The 16,373-nt window shown below is 38.9% G+C and overlaps 1 protein-coding gene across 5 annotated transcripts in view; it reads right to left on the bottom strand.

Annotated features, from left to right (window-relative positions):
• The window catches only part of caskin1 (CASK interacting protein 1), a 96,716-nt gene that overhangs the window by 36,960 nt on the left and 43,383 nt on the right, over positions 1-16,373 (bottom strand). For all 5 annotated transcript variants that reach the window (XM_081378215.1, XM_081378217.1, XM_081378219.1 and 2 more), the window contains exon 2: positions 8,857-8,908. In XM_081378215.1, the coding sequence (XP_081234341.1) occupies positions 8,857-8,908 (52 nt within the window). The remainder of the gene's footprint in view (positions 1-8,856; positions 8,909-16,373) is intronic.

Raw genomic sequence — 16,373 nt, 5'->3', positions numbered from 1 at the left:
AAGTTCCATTACAATCAATGAAGCTGCCAAAATGCACATTAAATCTCTTACTTTCATCGTCTCTATACTTTGTTTGTTAATTAGATTGATAATTGCGAGCCTGCATAACTCAGCACTGAATAGCACTGAATCTTGTGTTTTGAGTGAGGAGTGGATTCTGAGTAACTTAAACACCTCTAAATCGTTATAGTGTTCAAGAGATCAACAACTATGTCTGTGATTAGCTCCATTGCTTACCGTTGCAAAAACACATTGTAAATACATACATTTGACGTTCTCGCAGCACGACCACAAATATGCAGCGTTCGCCAAATCTGTTTCGCCAATATATTATTACAGTATCAACTAAGGATGCGCTTGAGGGTGCTACTCCCGATGCATCTCAAAATACTATGAAAAAAAAGTGCTTCATCTAAAATTCATTGATTTTATTAAAAAAAATTATTTAACATTAGTGAATCACCCTTAATATCTAAGGTTACTAGCCTAGAAATCTAGACGAACCCTAGCAGCAGCAAAATTTATTTTGCAGCCAGTGTAGTCTAGCAACTAGACTAGCTGTGCAACTAGCAACTAGCTCGTTGACTTTCGAGCTGGAAAAACCAAACTCTAGTCAGGCCAATCACATTGTGTATAGAGTCGGTGGGTCGGGCTTTAAATAATGACGACAGAGTTTACATTTACATTTAGTCATTTAGCAGACGCTTTTGTCCAAAGCGACTTACAAATTAGGACTAAATTAAGCGAGTCATCGTGAAGAGGCAAAAAACAACGCAAGAAGTGCTCAAAATACGAAGTTCAGGCATTATTCAGAGTAGCATAAGCCCGATAAGCGAGGATTTAAAGGAAAGGGAAAGTGTTTTTTTTTTTTTGTTTTTTGTTTTTTTTTATGAGGTTAAGTGCTCACGGAAGAGATGGGTTTTCAACTGTCTTTTGAATGTTGTCAGGGATTCTGCATTCCGGATGAGGGTGGGGAGATCATTCCACCAGCATGGAACTGTGAATGAGAATGTTCTGGAAAGTGATTTTGTGGCTCTCTGTGAAGAGTTGTGACAGTTCCGCGTGAATTCCCTGCTACTTGAAAACAAAGAAAAGCTGCTCCTGGCGAACAGCGGTCTTTTGAATCGGCTTTGTCCGTGACTCTGGAGGACTTGGAGTTAAGCTTTTCTTTGAGAAAAGAACAGCACTTAAGTCATTCTTAAAACAGGAAGATGTGTTCATAGTTTTGCCGGCCAGATACAGCAAAAGTTGAATCTATCAACTAGCTCCGCTGGTGGGAAAACGCGCTGGTTGGTTGTAGCGCTGTCCTATTGCATGCAGAGCGAATTTGAAAGACAGACGTTTATCCCGCCCCTCGGATTGAGCCGTGACTATGGTGAGTTGCCAGGCCTAACATCTTGATGTAGGTCTGGCTTGCCAGGCTATAAGGTTACACCAACAAAACTAAAATTAGGGGTAAGATCAGGTAGAAATAGCTCTTTAACATGTCAATTGCAGGTTAACTGACATGAATATAGATTCAAATAAAATAATAATAATAACAATAACTTAGTAAAAAAAGTAAAACTTTCCCAGATCATGCTATAGGCATGAGTCATATTGTTATAATGTATTTTTTAAGAGATCAGCATTACAAAGTTTATCTCCTGCATGAAAAACAGGCAAAGCAAATCCCCAAAGATTACATTGAATGTCATTAAAACTTATAACATACAGTAAGCAAACCTAGAAACACCCTAACAACCACAAACCACCTCGAACCCCTAAAGCAGGGGACACACATAATGACTAGCTGAAATATTCTAAGACTGAGCTGAACACACTTACAGACTGTTTCCAATGACTGGAGCAGATTTTAAACTCAGACTGTGAACACCGACTGTCTGACTCGGCGCGTTTGGGCATGATCAGTCATAAGTATCAAATTACATTCATAATCGGCCTTACAGTTGTTAAGTGTGTCCCCAGCTTAAAACAACTGACTAAATAAAACCCTAGCAACCACCTAAAACACCATTGCTACCACTTAGCAATGCCCTGGCAACCACAAAGAGTACGCCAAGCAATGCCATAGAGACCACACAGAACCCCCTAGCAATTACGTAGCACCCTGGCAACACCTACAACACTATAAAAACCACTTATCAATGCCATTATCGACCTCAACAAATACTATGGCAACCACCTAGAAATGCCCTAGTGACAACCCAGAACCCCCTAGCAAATGCATAAGTAACACTAGTAAACACCCTAGTAAACACCTGGAACACCATTGCAACCACAGAGAAAACTCTAGCAACTGCTTAGCAATGCCATTGTGATCAATCGCCACCATATCTTTAGCCAGGTACCTTCATGAAGATTTGTCATAGGGTGTGGCACTTTCTAACACGTGAGCAATTGAAGTTTGCTTAGATGTCAGTCAGTGTGTTTATCAGTGAGCTTTTGGCCATGCATTCATCATAGATTTGTCTGTGATACTTCAGCAGGTGTTGATAAAGGTTTGTTGTGTTGCCTCGCAAGGTCGACACAGACGTTTGTCAGGTTTTACAAAGTACTTGCCTTTGAAGTACATCAGAACGTCGAAATCCAAAATAATTCCAAACATATGCTGTGCTTTTTTTTTTAGGTATCAAGTCATCTGCAGGATTTTTCTCTTCTACAAACACACTTTGTTGTGGAGCTGAACCGCTCTCATTTGTACGCATCTTTTCCAAATGACGTTCTTGCCCCCTATTGGTAAACTCTGCGTCAAATATAAAATACTCAGAAAGCAAATTGTCAACGACTACGTGGATGCTTGTTACTATATTTGATAGTCCTTAATTGAAATAATCGCAGCTCTTGCGATTTGAAAACCGCTCCCTTTCAAATTGCTATTTCGGTTTAAAAACGATTAATCTTGCAACTCAAGTGACCACCCAGAACCCTCAGCAACTGCTTAGCAACACCCTAGAATACCAAAGCAACCACTTAACAATGCCCTAGCAACCAGAAATGTCCTAGTTACCACCCAGAACTCAGCAATAGCAATTGCCCTAGCAACACCCCAGTGACCAACCCGAACCCCAAAGCATATGCCTAGTAATACCCTAGCAACTACCTAGCAATGCCCTAGTGACCACCCAGCAATCGCCTAGCAATGCTGGAACACTATAGGTTAGGGTTAGGGTTACCACGCTAAGGGTGTCTTCACACTTGGCATGTTTGGTTTGATTAAAACAAACTCTGGTGCGATTGCTCTGTTAGTGCGGTTCATTTGAGCATGTGTGAACGTTGCCATCGGAAACCTGGAGCAGTTCGAATGAAATACGAGCAACACGGACCAAAAACATGATAAACAAAACAAAAACAGTAAGATGATACCCTAAACAGGACAGAATTCTCACGCATATCTTTTTTCCTGTCATAGTCGCGATGTTGTCCATCACAGTTCGGTAAAGGCATCAGAACCGCAACTCCTTGCAGCAGATCTTCATTTGTGTGTGTGACGGAGGGATTCCAGAGGCTGTTCTGACTCCTTTACACATTTTATAAGCTCTTCATGAGTTCTCAACTGGTCGAAATGTATTTATATGTAGGCTACGCTCATACAACGGGCAAGTTTAGCCCAGAACACAGCATTGTTTTGGATGTTCAGTCATTTCTGTCTCAAAATAGGCAATAGGTCATAAAAGCTGAGGTTGTGAACGTATCCCTATGTCTTTAGGTTCTGTATCTTTTGGTTCAGTGATAAAAATGCCAATCCGAACGCGAAGTGGGCCAGGAATAAATGTTTTTTGTTTGTTTTTCGGCCCAGACTAAATGAACCAAGCCAAACGAACTATAAGGGCGAACACACAATAAGACTACCTTTTCTTTATATAATTTAAAGGTCCCATATTGTACACCTTTCTGAAGTTTTATTTTAGGTTTTGATGTCCTTAAGAATATATATTTTCGGTATTAGTACCAAAAACCATCTCAATATATTTTTACAGCTCCTTTCTCAGGAGCTCTGCCAAGAACAGATCGATTTTGGCCCGTCTACTTAATATTCATGAGCCTCTCTTCTGACTGGCCTGTTGTTTTCTGAGTGACGGCCAGGCCAACCACAGGTAACTAGGGTCATGTATACTGTAGCCTGCTGTGGCTTGGTGATGCTCACAAGTAAGGTAAATAAAACACCTGTAATGATGGTGATAAATTATTTGTTATTAAAGCATAAACATTCACAAACCACTGTTAATTTAACATAAAAGCAAGCATAGGCCACTAAGTGTATGGTTTGGCATGACAGAAATAGCGCAAAGTGCGCTGCCTTAATTCCTAAAAAGCTGATATCTCAGTTCATCGCGTTATCACAAAGCTCTGTTATTATCAATGAAGCTGACTGCACAATAAATCTTTCATAATGTCAACACTTCGTTTGTTATAATCAGAGGATTTGTCAGCACTCCCATGCAGTGGCGATTTCTTTAAGACTGCAAGGGAAGCTCGGCTTCCCCTATGTCAAAAAATGAATGGTCAAATATGTACTATTGTATTAACATTTTATTGACTAAAATGCGTTAGAAAACGTTCATCTCAAAGACGAGTTCGTTCAGAATCAGTTACAGGTCGGCTGACTCGATTTCCTTCTCATACATTCCCGTAGCGTCACAGTGCATTTCCCCGTTGAAGCCCAGCGTCCGTTGACTTCTATGGGGCTGCTTCGAACAGTTTTTTTCAGCGCTTCGAAACTAGACGTTCATTGGATAAATGCTGCGATTATGTCCCGCCCACGGACGCTCAGCGTCTCTGGGAGTGAATGGGGAGTGGGCTGGCCCGGACTCCGGGCTTCCGCGTGATGATTGGAGGGTCTGTCGAAAGGCTGCGTATCCTTTTGATTGACAGCGATTTCATACAATAAAAAGTCGCTGATATTGAAGCTGTTCGAGCTCAGTCCCATCGCGTATTTTTCAAAGACAAACTGCTGCAACCTATTTCTTGGTATTTGCTTGTCGAAATTGCTAGCCTATTTTTATAATGCATTTCACACAATTATACATTTATACCTTTATTATATTATTACTTATTATATTTTTTATATTATTATTATTAGTAATAATTCAAAAATAATTATTAAAATAATTAAAAATATACATTATTAGTAGCATTATTATTATACTTTATTATATTATTATTTATACCTTTATTATATTATTACATACATTTTTCACAGAGCATTTTCTTGAAAAGGAATGTAGAATTTACGTATAAATAAATGAATTATTTTTATGATGTAGGCCAAAAATGAGCTTCCCCTCTTTGAAAGACCAGCAGCCGCCACTGCTCCCATGGGAGTGCAGGTCTCTACATCCATCGACTCAACAGCATTTTCTCTACATGTTTCCGTGTTGTTGTTGCTCAGCAACGATGTTGTCTGGGGTTGGGCAAAAGGATGGAGGGATGGTGAGCAGTGCTCGGGGTGGTGACTGAGTAGTTCTGACATCACATTTATACGGAAGTCACAACGCCTCGTGAAAAGGCACAGCTACTTTATGCAGGCTGTGTGCATTTGTCTGTGGATTGACTGTTTTGAAACTTATATGGTAATTATATAGCCACAGACCTCTGTTATCATGAAAAATTTAATTTTTGACAATATGGGACCTTTAAATTTTAGACATTGTAGATGTACCCTCATCAATTACATGGTGCGAGATGTTCGCAGGGGAAGGTGATGTTGTTGTCTGGCTGTCATTTCAAGGCAAGATGGACCACACCACAGCCCATATTGGCAGTTTAACCTCAGACAAGAGAGTCTAGCCTGCACTCCATTTTCTCACTGCAGCTCTATTCTCCACTCAGCAGACAACATAATTTTATATTTGTGTAGAAAGCAATAGTCTATGGAGAAGTAATTAATGTGCAAGTCATTTATCTTAGTGATTCAAATGTGAGCTCGGCCAGAGCAAGGCTGCATGTGTAAATACACACCGTGTGTGAGGATTCAGGCTGCACAGAGGTATCCGTCGGTTTAGAGTTACAGCTTTAATTTCCTTAAAACCCATGAAGCGGAGCTGTGATGATGAATGCCGCCATTGTTCAATGACAGTGATCAATAGAAGAGATTTTTTAATTATTCTGCTGGTTTCACAGCTTGACAGATTACGGCAAAATAAAACAGGCTTTGATCTTTGGATCTCTGGGCTTAAAGCAGATATGTATTTTGGATCATTTGAGATAGTGGTTGTGTTGTTTTGTTAGATAATGTTTGTGTATTTTCAGCCTGACTGCATATGTGTGAGAGTGTGAGTCAGTGTGTGTTTCCCTGTCCGCCTGCGCATGTGAAAATCTGTGAGTGTTTGTGGCTGCCTGCCCATCACTGTGTGCACGAGTGTGTTTTAATATGTGAGGTGCAAATTCTGTGAAATTCTTCGTGCTCCATACCACCACCGTTACTGGCTGAAGAATAGACTGTGCTCCACTGACTACAGACACACAAAAAATTGCCATCAGTTCCCTAGCCATCAGAAGGTGCAACTTGCACCTTCTGATGGCTAAGGAACTACTTGCTCCTTAAAATGCAAGTTGATTGACAAATTACGGTATCGCTAGATGAAGATGGTTGTTCAGTCAATTGAGAATCTGGTAACAGCTCTGAATGATTCTCTGTCTGAATCAAATGGCTAACACATGACTGGATCATTAAAAAGAATCAGTTCATAAGAATCATTTGTTCCTGATTTGCACTGTTTTCATTGTTTTGTAACAAGATGATATTATATCTGATGATACCACAGAGAATCTGTTAAAGGAGAACTCCGGTCAATTTTAACATTGAGCTCATTTTTTTGTAAATTTGGAGTGCTGTCAATACAGAGAACAAGGACAAAAATCGGTGTTGCCTATACACTGTATTATCCTCTTTTTAAAATTTGCACCCTGTTGACTTAAATGGGGCGAGTTTTAAACCTGCTTTTAGCCTCTTAACATCCTTGATGTGTCATTAAAAGTGCCCAGCCATGTGAGTGATTCCTTTAGAGTGAACACGGTGAATCTGACTGCAGTAGATGTGAAAGATATTAATAAAAGTGATGTTAATTCAGCCAGCGCACATGCCTGTATTTACCTCCTGTTTTTGGTCGAAGTCCACAGTAGGCCAAGTCGATTGTCGAGTTCACGCGCATGAACTCGACAATCGACTACTGTCGAAAGTGCGTGAACTCGACAATCGACTACTGTCGAAAAGCAGGTTTAAAACTTGCCCCATTTAAGTCAACAGGGTGCAAATTTTAAAAAGAGGATAACACAGTGTAGGCAACACCAATTTTTGTCCTTGTTCTCTGTACTGACAGCACTCCAAATTTACAAAAAAAATGAGCTCAATGTTAAAATTGACCGGAGTTCTCCTTTAAAACCTTGGTTCCACTGTTTGGCTCCACATTAGTATTGAATCCCTATTTGTTATTCCATTGTTTTATTCAGCTGCGTCAACAGAAATATTTGACCATGCAGCACTAGAAACATTGGTGCTTTAATCCAGGTCTCTTTCTGCTCTGTGCCAAACCACAGACCACCTTTTGCATTATGTCTCAACACAGTGTCTTCTTTTCAGTCATGCTGTACTCAGGTAAAGCTATAGAAGAGTGCATGGTTGTCTTTATACAACATCCAGAAAAATATTCTACAGGAGCCCCTTAACGGAACAAAAATATATTTCCCATATATGAATGATCAATATATTCAATAATCATGCTGTCTAATCAGCATCTTGATATGCCACACCTGTGAGGTGGATGGATTATCTCGGGAAAGGAGAAGTGCTCACTAACACAGATTTAGACAAATTTGTGAACAGTATTTGAGAGATATAGGCCTTTTGTGTACATAGTAAAAGTCTTAGATCTTTGAGTTGAGCTCATGAAAAATGGGGGCAAAAACAAAAGTGTTGTGTTTATAATTTTGTTCAGTGTATGTAGGCTACACAATAAAAGATAAAACTTTGTGAATATTACATGTAATGCTATTTTTAAAATATATAAATATTTTATATTCATTAATATAAAGCCATACATGGTCAAAGCATATATTGCAGTATATTAAAAAATATAAGCACTAGTTTCCCATATATAGAAATGTATTATGTAATATATCGCATTATATTTTGCAGTATATTCACATATATTTTAGTTCCGTAAGTGGCAGCCCAACAAAAGTCTGATTCATCTCACTATGACGTCAGCACAAATAACACACTGCCACAAATAACACAATGCTCTCTGCCTCTGAAACAAACTGGATAAAACTAAACAAACATCAAGTGCGGCTGAAAGAATTATTGAATGTGGCAGAACCAATTTGGATGAGAGCAAATATACTCTCATAATCTAGTTAGACTTTATCAGCAATCAGCAATGTACAGTTCCAACGAGTATTTGTACGCTTAAGCCACATTTAAAAGGTATAGCACAAAATACTGGGCTATCGGCCATCTGTGGTTGAAACATATAAAGACTTCATTTTCATTTTTTGTGGACATTTCCTGCCAAATCAGATCCAACAGCTCTGAATATAAAACGTTATTGAAGGCAATAACCCATTTTTATTTACAAGTATTTTATTTATTTCTAACTAAAGATTAAATGAAAAATCTTCAATAGTGTACCTTTCAAAACATTGTTATAAAACAACACGTTGTTACAAGTAAATTTGAGAAGTGTATCTGTCCTCAGTCAGTGGGAAAGAGACTTGAATAAAAGTTTTTCTAAACCAACAAGTGCGCATAAGCTCTGGCAGATCCCAAGGATATTTGGCAGTCAGACAGGAACGATCATGTTTACAAGAGGCTACCATATTGAGACATATAAAGTCCTTATATGTCCCACTCACCCATCAGTGTCCTGGAAGTTGACGTTCACCCTCTTGGCAGAGCCCAGCAACTCTAAAGAAAAAAGAGAGGGAAAGAGGGATAAGTATGTTTAAAAAGCAACAATAGTAATCTGTGGGAGTAAGGACATTTCACAGCAGGTTCTATGATACTAGGGATTTATATACAGTTTTCGTAGCAAAAAATAGCAACATTTGCAAAGATGAGTGTTGGAGATCAGTGCATCTAATTTAAGGCTTGAATTTCCTATTTGCATTGGAAACTTCTCTATTTTAGGGTCGTCATTTTGAGGGCATGTGTGTAAGTGAGCAGCTTTGAGTACACACTAGAATACTGAGTGTGTACAAGAGCTGCATGACCAGCAGTGAAAATAACACACCCTGTACCAAAACTCTGCACTGCATTACAACTGAAAATGCCTTGAGATAGGACTATGATTATTTTTTGGTCCATAATCAATTATTGAAATGTATACTTTTACATAAACATCACATAATCTTCATAGTTTGGCTGTACTAATTAGAGAGAAGGAACAACAGGATAATCATTATTCTCAGCTGTGTGGGCCAGAACTATTGTTTAGTACTGTCAGTTACCCATGCATCCTTGTCACACACAGAAAACCAAATACTTTTACTGTCATTTGAGGTTAGACACCATGACCATTTTTAGTTTGCATTCAAATGGACCTGCATACAAGTGGATGGCAAACTGTCCTGTTTCCCAGCAGACATGGGGAAGAATGCTATGCCTGTCTCTAGGGGCCGCTTCCCCTAACAGCAGCACAGCCATTAAGAGACTCTGTGGAGGACTGAATACTGGTGTCGCATTTTATTCCATCCATAAATCCCATATGCTTCACTCACAGCGCCACCAAGGGACCAGGATGCAAGTTAAAAGGAAAAATTCAGTCACCTCGTGCCTTGGTGCTCAAATGCAGCATCTATGAGAATGAATCAGACCCAAATAAATCCCCATTTGTACACTATTTTTGTTTCAATTTGAAAATGAAATGTGAATATTTTCAAAAAAAATTTTTTTTTAATAAAACAAAAAATAAAAGCACAAATTGTAAATGCTACAAGTGAATTGAGGCAACACAACTGTATAATGTAGAGTATGAAAATGGATATTCATATAGAGATTTGCTTAAGATTACATTTAACAGTGTTAACAATTAGTCTAAATTAGTGTTTTCAAAGATTAATTTTAAGCAAGATTTAGATGACAGTTAAGGTAATCTAATTGTAAAAATAGGGCAAATGCGCATAACTAAATATCTAATTTTGGCCAATAGATATTCAATATCAACAGATAAATTAAAAAAACTCCAATAATCAATACTATGAAATTAATATACTGTATGTTTGCTCCAGGTGCTCCAGTTTCACCTGCACACTCTAAAGACATGCAGCACAGGTCATTCGTAGACACCAAATTTTCCATAGGTGTGACTGTTTGTGTGTGAGCCCTGCCTGTGGCCCAAGAAGCTGGGTTAGGCTCTAGCCCCGCACGACCCTGATAAGAATAAAGCGATAATGGATGGATATATTATGAATCCGTAGTACTCCAATACCAACTTGTGCAGAAAGACAAGTATCAGGCCACAAAAAGTACTCTCAAAACCTTCTTTCAAATTACTCAACACAGCAACAATGGCATGTATTTGAGACAGGTTCTGTTTGATCAACCAATGGTAAACAGGAGGAATGTTCACAGTCTCTATTCATCCAGACGTTTTGAAGCCTGTGGCTTTGGCGTGTTTGAGATTTCACCAATTTAACTGGTCTATAGGTGATAAAATCTTTAACACCTGGTAAAAGGGCTTCTATTTGGCCTAAAATCTGAGCGGTGGAATTTGGAAGCAGATCAGAATATGCCAGATGAGGTCCGTATTCCATCTGGAGTGGAGCTGCTCGCAGCCATCTACATCAGTCAGCCTGAATACAGGGCTGTTGTCAACAGCTGCAGCTCAGTGTGACAGAGAACATCTGTGTGTCTTTTTCTGCTCTGTCTTTAACTCTTTCACCTCTCGGGCCTGGCCTGATGTGTCCAAACAGAGCAGAGAGGGACTGATATTAAATAAAACACAGGGATGGAGTAAGTCCCCAGTAAATGCCAGACTGCCTGTGTTTATGAGGAAACAAGTGTGCTTCTACTTCAAGATACAAAGGTTACAGAGGAGAATATCTATCTACAGTGAGCTGCTGCTTTTGTGCTATTGCTCTCGGATGGACTGTTTATCAACCGTTTGGCCTTTGAAACAAGATCCTTTAGATGAAAGATACTGTACAGTATGTTAGCACTAATCCCAATAATGGCAATGTGAAAAGTGCAGACGTATGGATTCTACTTAGAGACTCTATTTTCACATCTTTTATCAATTATTCAGTTGCTTACATCAATAGGATGACCTGCTGTTACTGATTTTGTTTTTAAATTGTGGGAAATAGTGGTTTATGTTTAGACTGGGTAACCCAGCCCAATCTGCCGGCGATTTGATTTCGCCCTGCAGCTCAGGCTGGAAACCTGTACATTCCTCTATCCTGTTTGCGTTACAAATCTGCGGGGTCCAATCACAAACTGGCTTATCCACCTGGTGCGCTATTGGTGGGTTTAATCCAATCCAATTCCTTTTAACCTCTCAATGATGCTCAATGGCTTCTTTAGTTTAGCAAACAAATCGCTCGAGTGGGTGTAAATACCACTCACTTTCATGTTTTTTTTCATGTTATGTTGTTGACACGTTTCCTGCCTGGAATTAAAAAAAAAAAATCAGCAGGCCTATAAACCAAATATATATGGTAAGATTTTGATGTTTCTGAAAGAATAAATCTTATACTTACCAAGGCTGCATTTATTTGATTAAAAGTAAAGTAAAAACAGTAATGTTGTGAAATATTATTACATTTTAAAATATATTTACGGATACATACATGGTGATAAGGAAGATTGAGACTGATGTTCCAATTGTCTTCCATTAATAAAGAGCAACAATAGTAAATTGAAAATGAAATGAAAATTAAACCATTCTTCAGCTGCATAAGCAATACAATAATAAACATCAGCCTTAGCTTCAATGCACATAATAATTAGGTAAACTCAGCCTAACTTCTCTCAGGGTTGTTTTGTATATACTTCCTTCAGATCTTTTTATAGTGCCCACAGTTAACCCGCTGAATAGTCTGGTCATCAAAACTGAAAACAAAAGATTACATCACACTGACACACTCAGAGCAAAGACAGAACTAGGTTGCTTTGTTGTATGAAAACATTTAGAGGTACAAATTTGAGCCTGGAGATGTTCGCTTTGGGGACAAGAGGAGGAGTTTTGCCTCTTTGTAAAAATTAATGAGCCCACAACAAATATCTCATTAAAAAACTCAGCATTTACTATTATAGTCAACAAGAAGTAAACAACAGCTGTCAAGCCAGAATACATTCCTCCCAAATGACAACAGCGCTCTCACACCTGAAATGACCTGAACTGAATGAAGTTTCCAGCAGAAGCACACAGGAGACAGATTGACTGCCTTTTGACTGAGGAGAAATGTCTCCTCCTAAAGGACTACGACATGACATCCATTGTTGCTTTGTGCTAAAATATTGGAGTGGATAAAAGAGACAGAAGCTCTAATGGAAAAATCAAAGAGTTGACTACAGAACTAGAGACAGCAACAAGGGGAGAAACAGCGAATGCTGCCCGGCCACGATTGATTCTGCATATCCGCTGTTTCCAGACAGAAGAATGTTATGAGATGTAGTGGAAAAGGTTCTCTGTGACTCATCTCTCTCTGCAGGCCATCCGAAGTTGGACTAGTGTAGTGTACTTGGTGATGCACAAAAGACAGGGTGAGGGGTCATTACAAAACCTCTGAACAACAGATGAGGCCCTAAGCATTTCAGAGACAAGCTGGAGTGGTGATGAGTCAAAGGCATTGAAAGTTCTGGATGCCAGATGAAGAACAGTAAGGAAATGTGTTCCAGCAAGAATACATCTTATAGCCTAGATTTGCAGCTGTGCTCTCTAATCTGAAATAGACAGTGAAAACGCCTGAAACTTTCCTGGAACATAAAAAGAAGTATTGTGATTATGCTGCCAAAACTATACTCTACTAGGCTGTCTGACTAGTAGTACTGTGTCATAGAAATGTACAGTTTTCCAGTTGAGTTTCACTTACAAAAAGGTGGGCTAGTATTTTCAGGGATGGGTTTACTCTAACATTAGGTAAAAAAGAAGATATGACAACATGCAAAAAACATGAACAGCATTGGAAACTGAAACGGAAAAGAAGAAATTGTTGAATAAAGTTGTTTTTGTTTTGTTTTTTGCACACAAAAAAGTATTCTGGTTGCTTCATAACATTAAGGTAGAACCACTGTAGTCACATGGACTATTTTAATGTCTTTACTACCTTTCTGGTAGCCTAGAAATCTAGACGCACCCTAGCGGCAGCAAAATTTATTTTGCAGCCAGTGTAGTCTAGCAACTCTCCATTGACTTTCGAGCTGGAAAAAACAAACTCTAGTCAGGCCAATCAAATCGTGTATAGAGTCGGTGGGCGGGCTTAACATAATGACGACAGAGTTGTGACGGTTCCGTGTGAATTCCCTGCTTCTTGAAAACAAAGAATGACGGCTGCTGCTGGTGAACAGCGGTCTTTCGAATCGGCTTTGGCCGCGACTCTGGAGGACTTGGAGTTAAGCTTTTCTTTGAGAAAAGAACAAAGAACGGCACTTAAGTCATTCTTAAAAAAGATGTGTTTGTAGTTTTGCTGACCAGATACGGCAAAAGTTGAATCTACTAGCTCCGCTGGTGGGAAAACGCTCTGGTTGGTTGTAGCGCTGTCCTATTGCGTGCAGAGGGAATTTGAAAGACAGCCGTTTATCCCGCCCCTCAGATTGAGCCCTGACAATGGTGAGTTGCCAGGCCTAACATCTTGATGTAGGTCTGGCTTGCCAGGCTACCTTTCTGGGCCTTGAAAGCTGCAATTACGTTGCTGTCTATGGGGGGTCAGAAAGTTCACATATTCACTAAAAAAATATCTTCATTTGTGTTTCGAAGATGAACAAAGGTCTTACGGGTTTGGAACGACATGTGGGTGAGTAATTAATGACAGAATTTAAATTTTTTCATTCATTAATGCATTACTTTCATTTATTTTAATTAAACAGAAATCTTACTGACCCCAAACTTTTGGACAGGAGTGTAAAAGTAAATTATTTAATTAAAAAAATAAAAGGATACAATGCATTGTTTTGTCTATAATATGACACTTAATATTTCACTGAAATCTTGACCTTATATTTTAGGAAGAGGTCACCTAGCAAGGAGATCATGATATTCTGAGGTCCTTGGCATCAAAAAGTTTGAAAACCCCTGGTCTAATATATATTATTTTACTAAATGATTACTACAGAATATGCAATAATAGTATTTCAATTGTATTTTAAGATGTGTGAAAGAATACCATGGCATTACCATCATGTTAGGATCCAAAAATACAACAATATTACCACGGTACTATGCCCAAAGAACAATTGGTTATTTTGTAAAGATTGTAGTTTAACAATAGAAAGGCTCTATCAACAGCAATGGTTAAAGCTCAGAATTTTGTATTCTGTAACTGTATCAAGAGGATTAACTAAGGCTTAAATTTGACAGACCAAGTTTACAAACAAAAGAACAGTACACACGACCCATACACTGTGACAAATTGAATGTACGGTAGCCATGTGCTTGAGGAAATATTGTGATACATCTGGAATAACTTTGGAAGTCACCCACAACAGTGACTCACAGCTGGGTCTCATGAATAAATGTTATGTATGCAAAAATGACTTCAAAGACTGCAAACACTATTTTTATGCACAGTTCGGGATTTATAAAAATGCTAGCTGGACCTAACGGCCTGAAACATAATTTGGTGTTACAATAAATCATGTGAGGCAATCAACTGTGAGGCAATATTTTACAATCATGTGGACAGCTTTAGGGTATAGCCTAAAAAAATGCAACAAAGTACAAAAAAGGAATTGGAATGTTTTTTGGACGAGGTGTCATTGCATGGTACTTACTGAAGTGCTATTTTATATTTTAAATCAACTTGTTGCTTATAACATGTCTTCAGGAACGCAACATGCGTCAACCATCTTCCCACACTTGTAACGAGAAGCACTTAAGAACTGGCTGTTGTCAACAAAAGCTTCAAGCTTTAAGGGCTTGCTGTGGTATTCGCCAAAATAAAAGCTTGATTCTTTAACTTTTGAAAATGAAGAAATTAAGACAGCAAAATCAGCACTGTAAAAATCAACTATATAAATCAAAACTGACTAATGTTACTGAATGAAATGTCAACCCAGGATGAGCTACAGGACTGTGAAGCTTTGGGGGTGTTGATGGACTCGATCTACTCCATCTTTGATTTGATCATCATTCTGAATCCCATCCAGACGTAACTGTTCACCTTTGACAAAAACACAATTTTTTATAAATGTTGCTTTTTTTTTATTAAACCTACTTACATTCAAGTGTTGATAAAAAAGGAATGCATGAAGCTAGAATAAAACGTTTTTTGTTCGTTTGTTTGTTTAAAAGCAGAGGGTCTGTTCTTTCTTTTGACATATTGCATGTTCAGATATTCATACAATGGCTGGCAGCTTTTTTACAAAAATGCTGACGGGGAAAGAGTTAAAAAAAAAATGTAAATTTCCCCAAAACGTATACACAAAACAGCAGTATATTTCTGCAAGTCAGTGGTTGCTTAGAAAGAGGTCTAACTTTGTAAGCATAAACAAAAGCACTTTAAAATATTTCAGTGAAAAAAAGAGGCTGATTATAAAGCTGCATTTGCATTGGCTTGCCAGCATTGATTGATGTCTCTGGGGTTGAGGAAAATGGCCTACTGGGAAAGCAAACAATAGCTAAGCTAAACTTAGCAACAACTCTCTTTCATATCCCATTTCACATCCAAACCTTAGTTTTATCCACCATTTACATCATTTAGCATCAAAGCTCACTTCTTGGTGTCAAGCTCTCAGCTTGTTATAGTAGCAGCAGGAAAATGTCCACACCTCCAGAGTCGTTACTTTGGGGTTTTCCCAGAATGCACACAATGAGACCCCTTCATCCGATCTGACTGCTAAGGTCTGTGCTTCACACTACAGCACACATAAGCAGTCTAATAAAGACATTTTTGCTCCCGGTGTGAGCTCCGCGACACACATCTTTACACGCAGGGACCTGTGGTGCGAACACAACACACTCCACTGTTCATTCATAAGCAGGACAGAGTGAATGAGAGAGACGGAAAGGAAAGCGTCCTCTGAGAGGTGCTCTTCCTACAATCCAATCACCCAAATGCTGACAGCGGATCAAAGAGATCAGAAACAGGCAGAGAGAGCACAGACTCCAGCCCAGGGAGGGAATGGCTCCAAGTGTCCAAGTAACTTGGGAGCAGTTCCCGTTTCAAGCTCGTGAACTGGCCTGATTGCGATCACCCTCGATGGCCATTTCAAA

Source organism: Scardinius erythrophthalmus, assembly GCF_964197995.2.
Source record: "Scardinius erythrophthalmus genome assembly, chromosome: 1".
In the NCBI taxonomy this organism is placed as follows: Eukaryota; Metazoa; Chordata; class Actinopteri; order Cypriniformes; family Leuciscidae; genus Scardinius; species Scardinius erythrophthalmus.
This window is presented reverse-complemented; position numbering and strand designations above follow the sequence as displayed.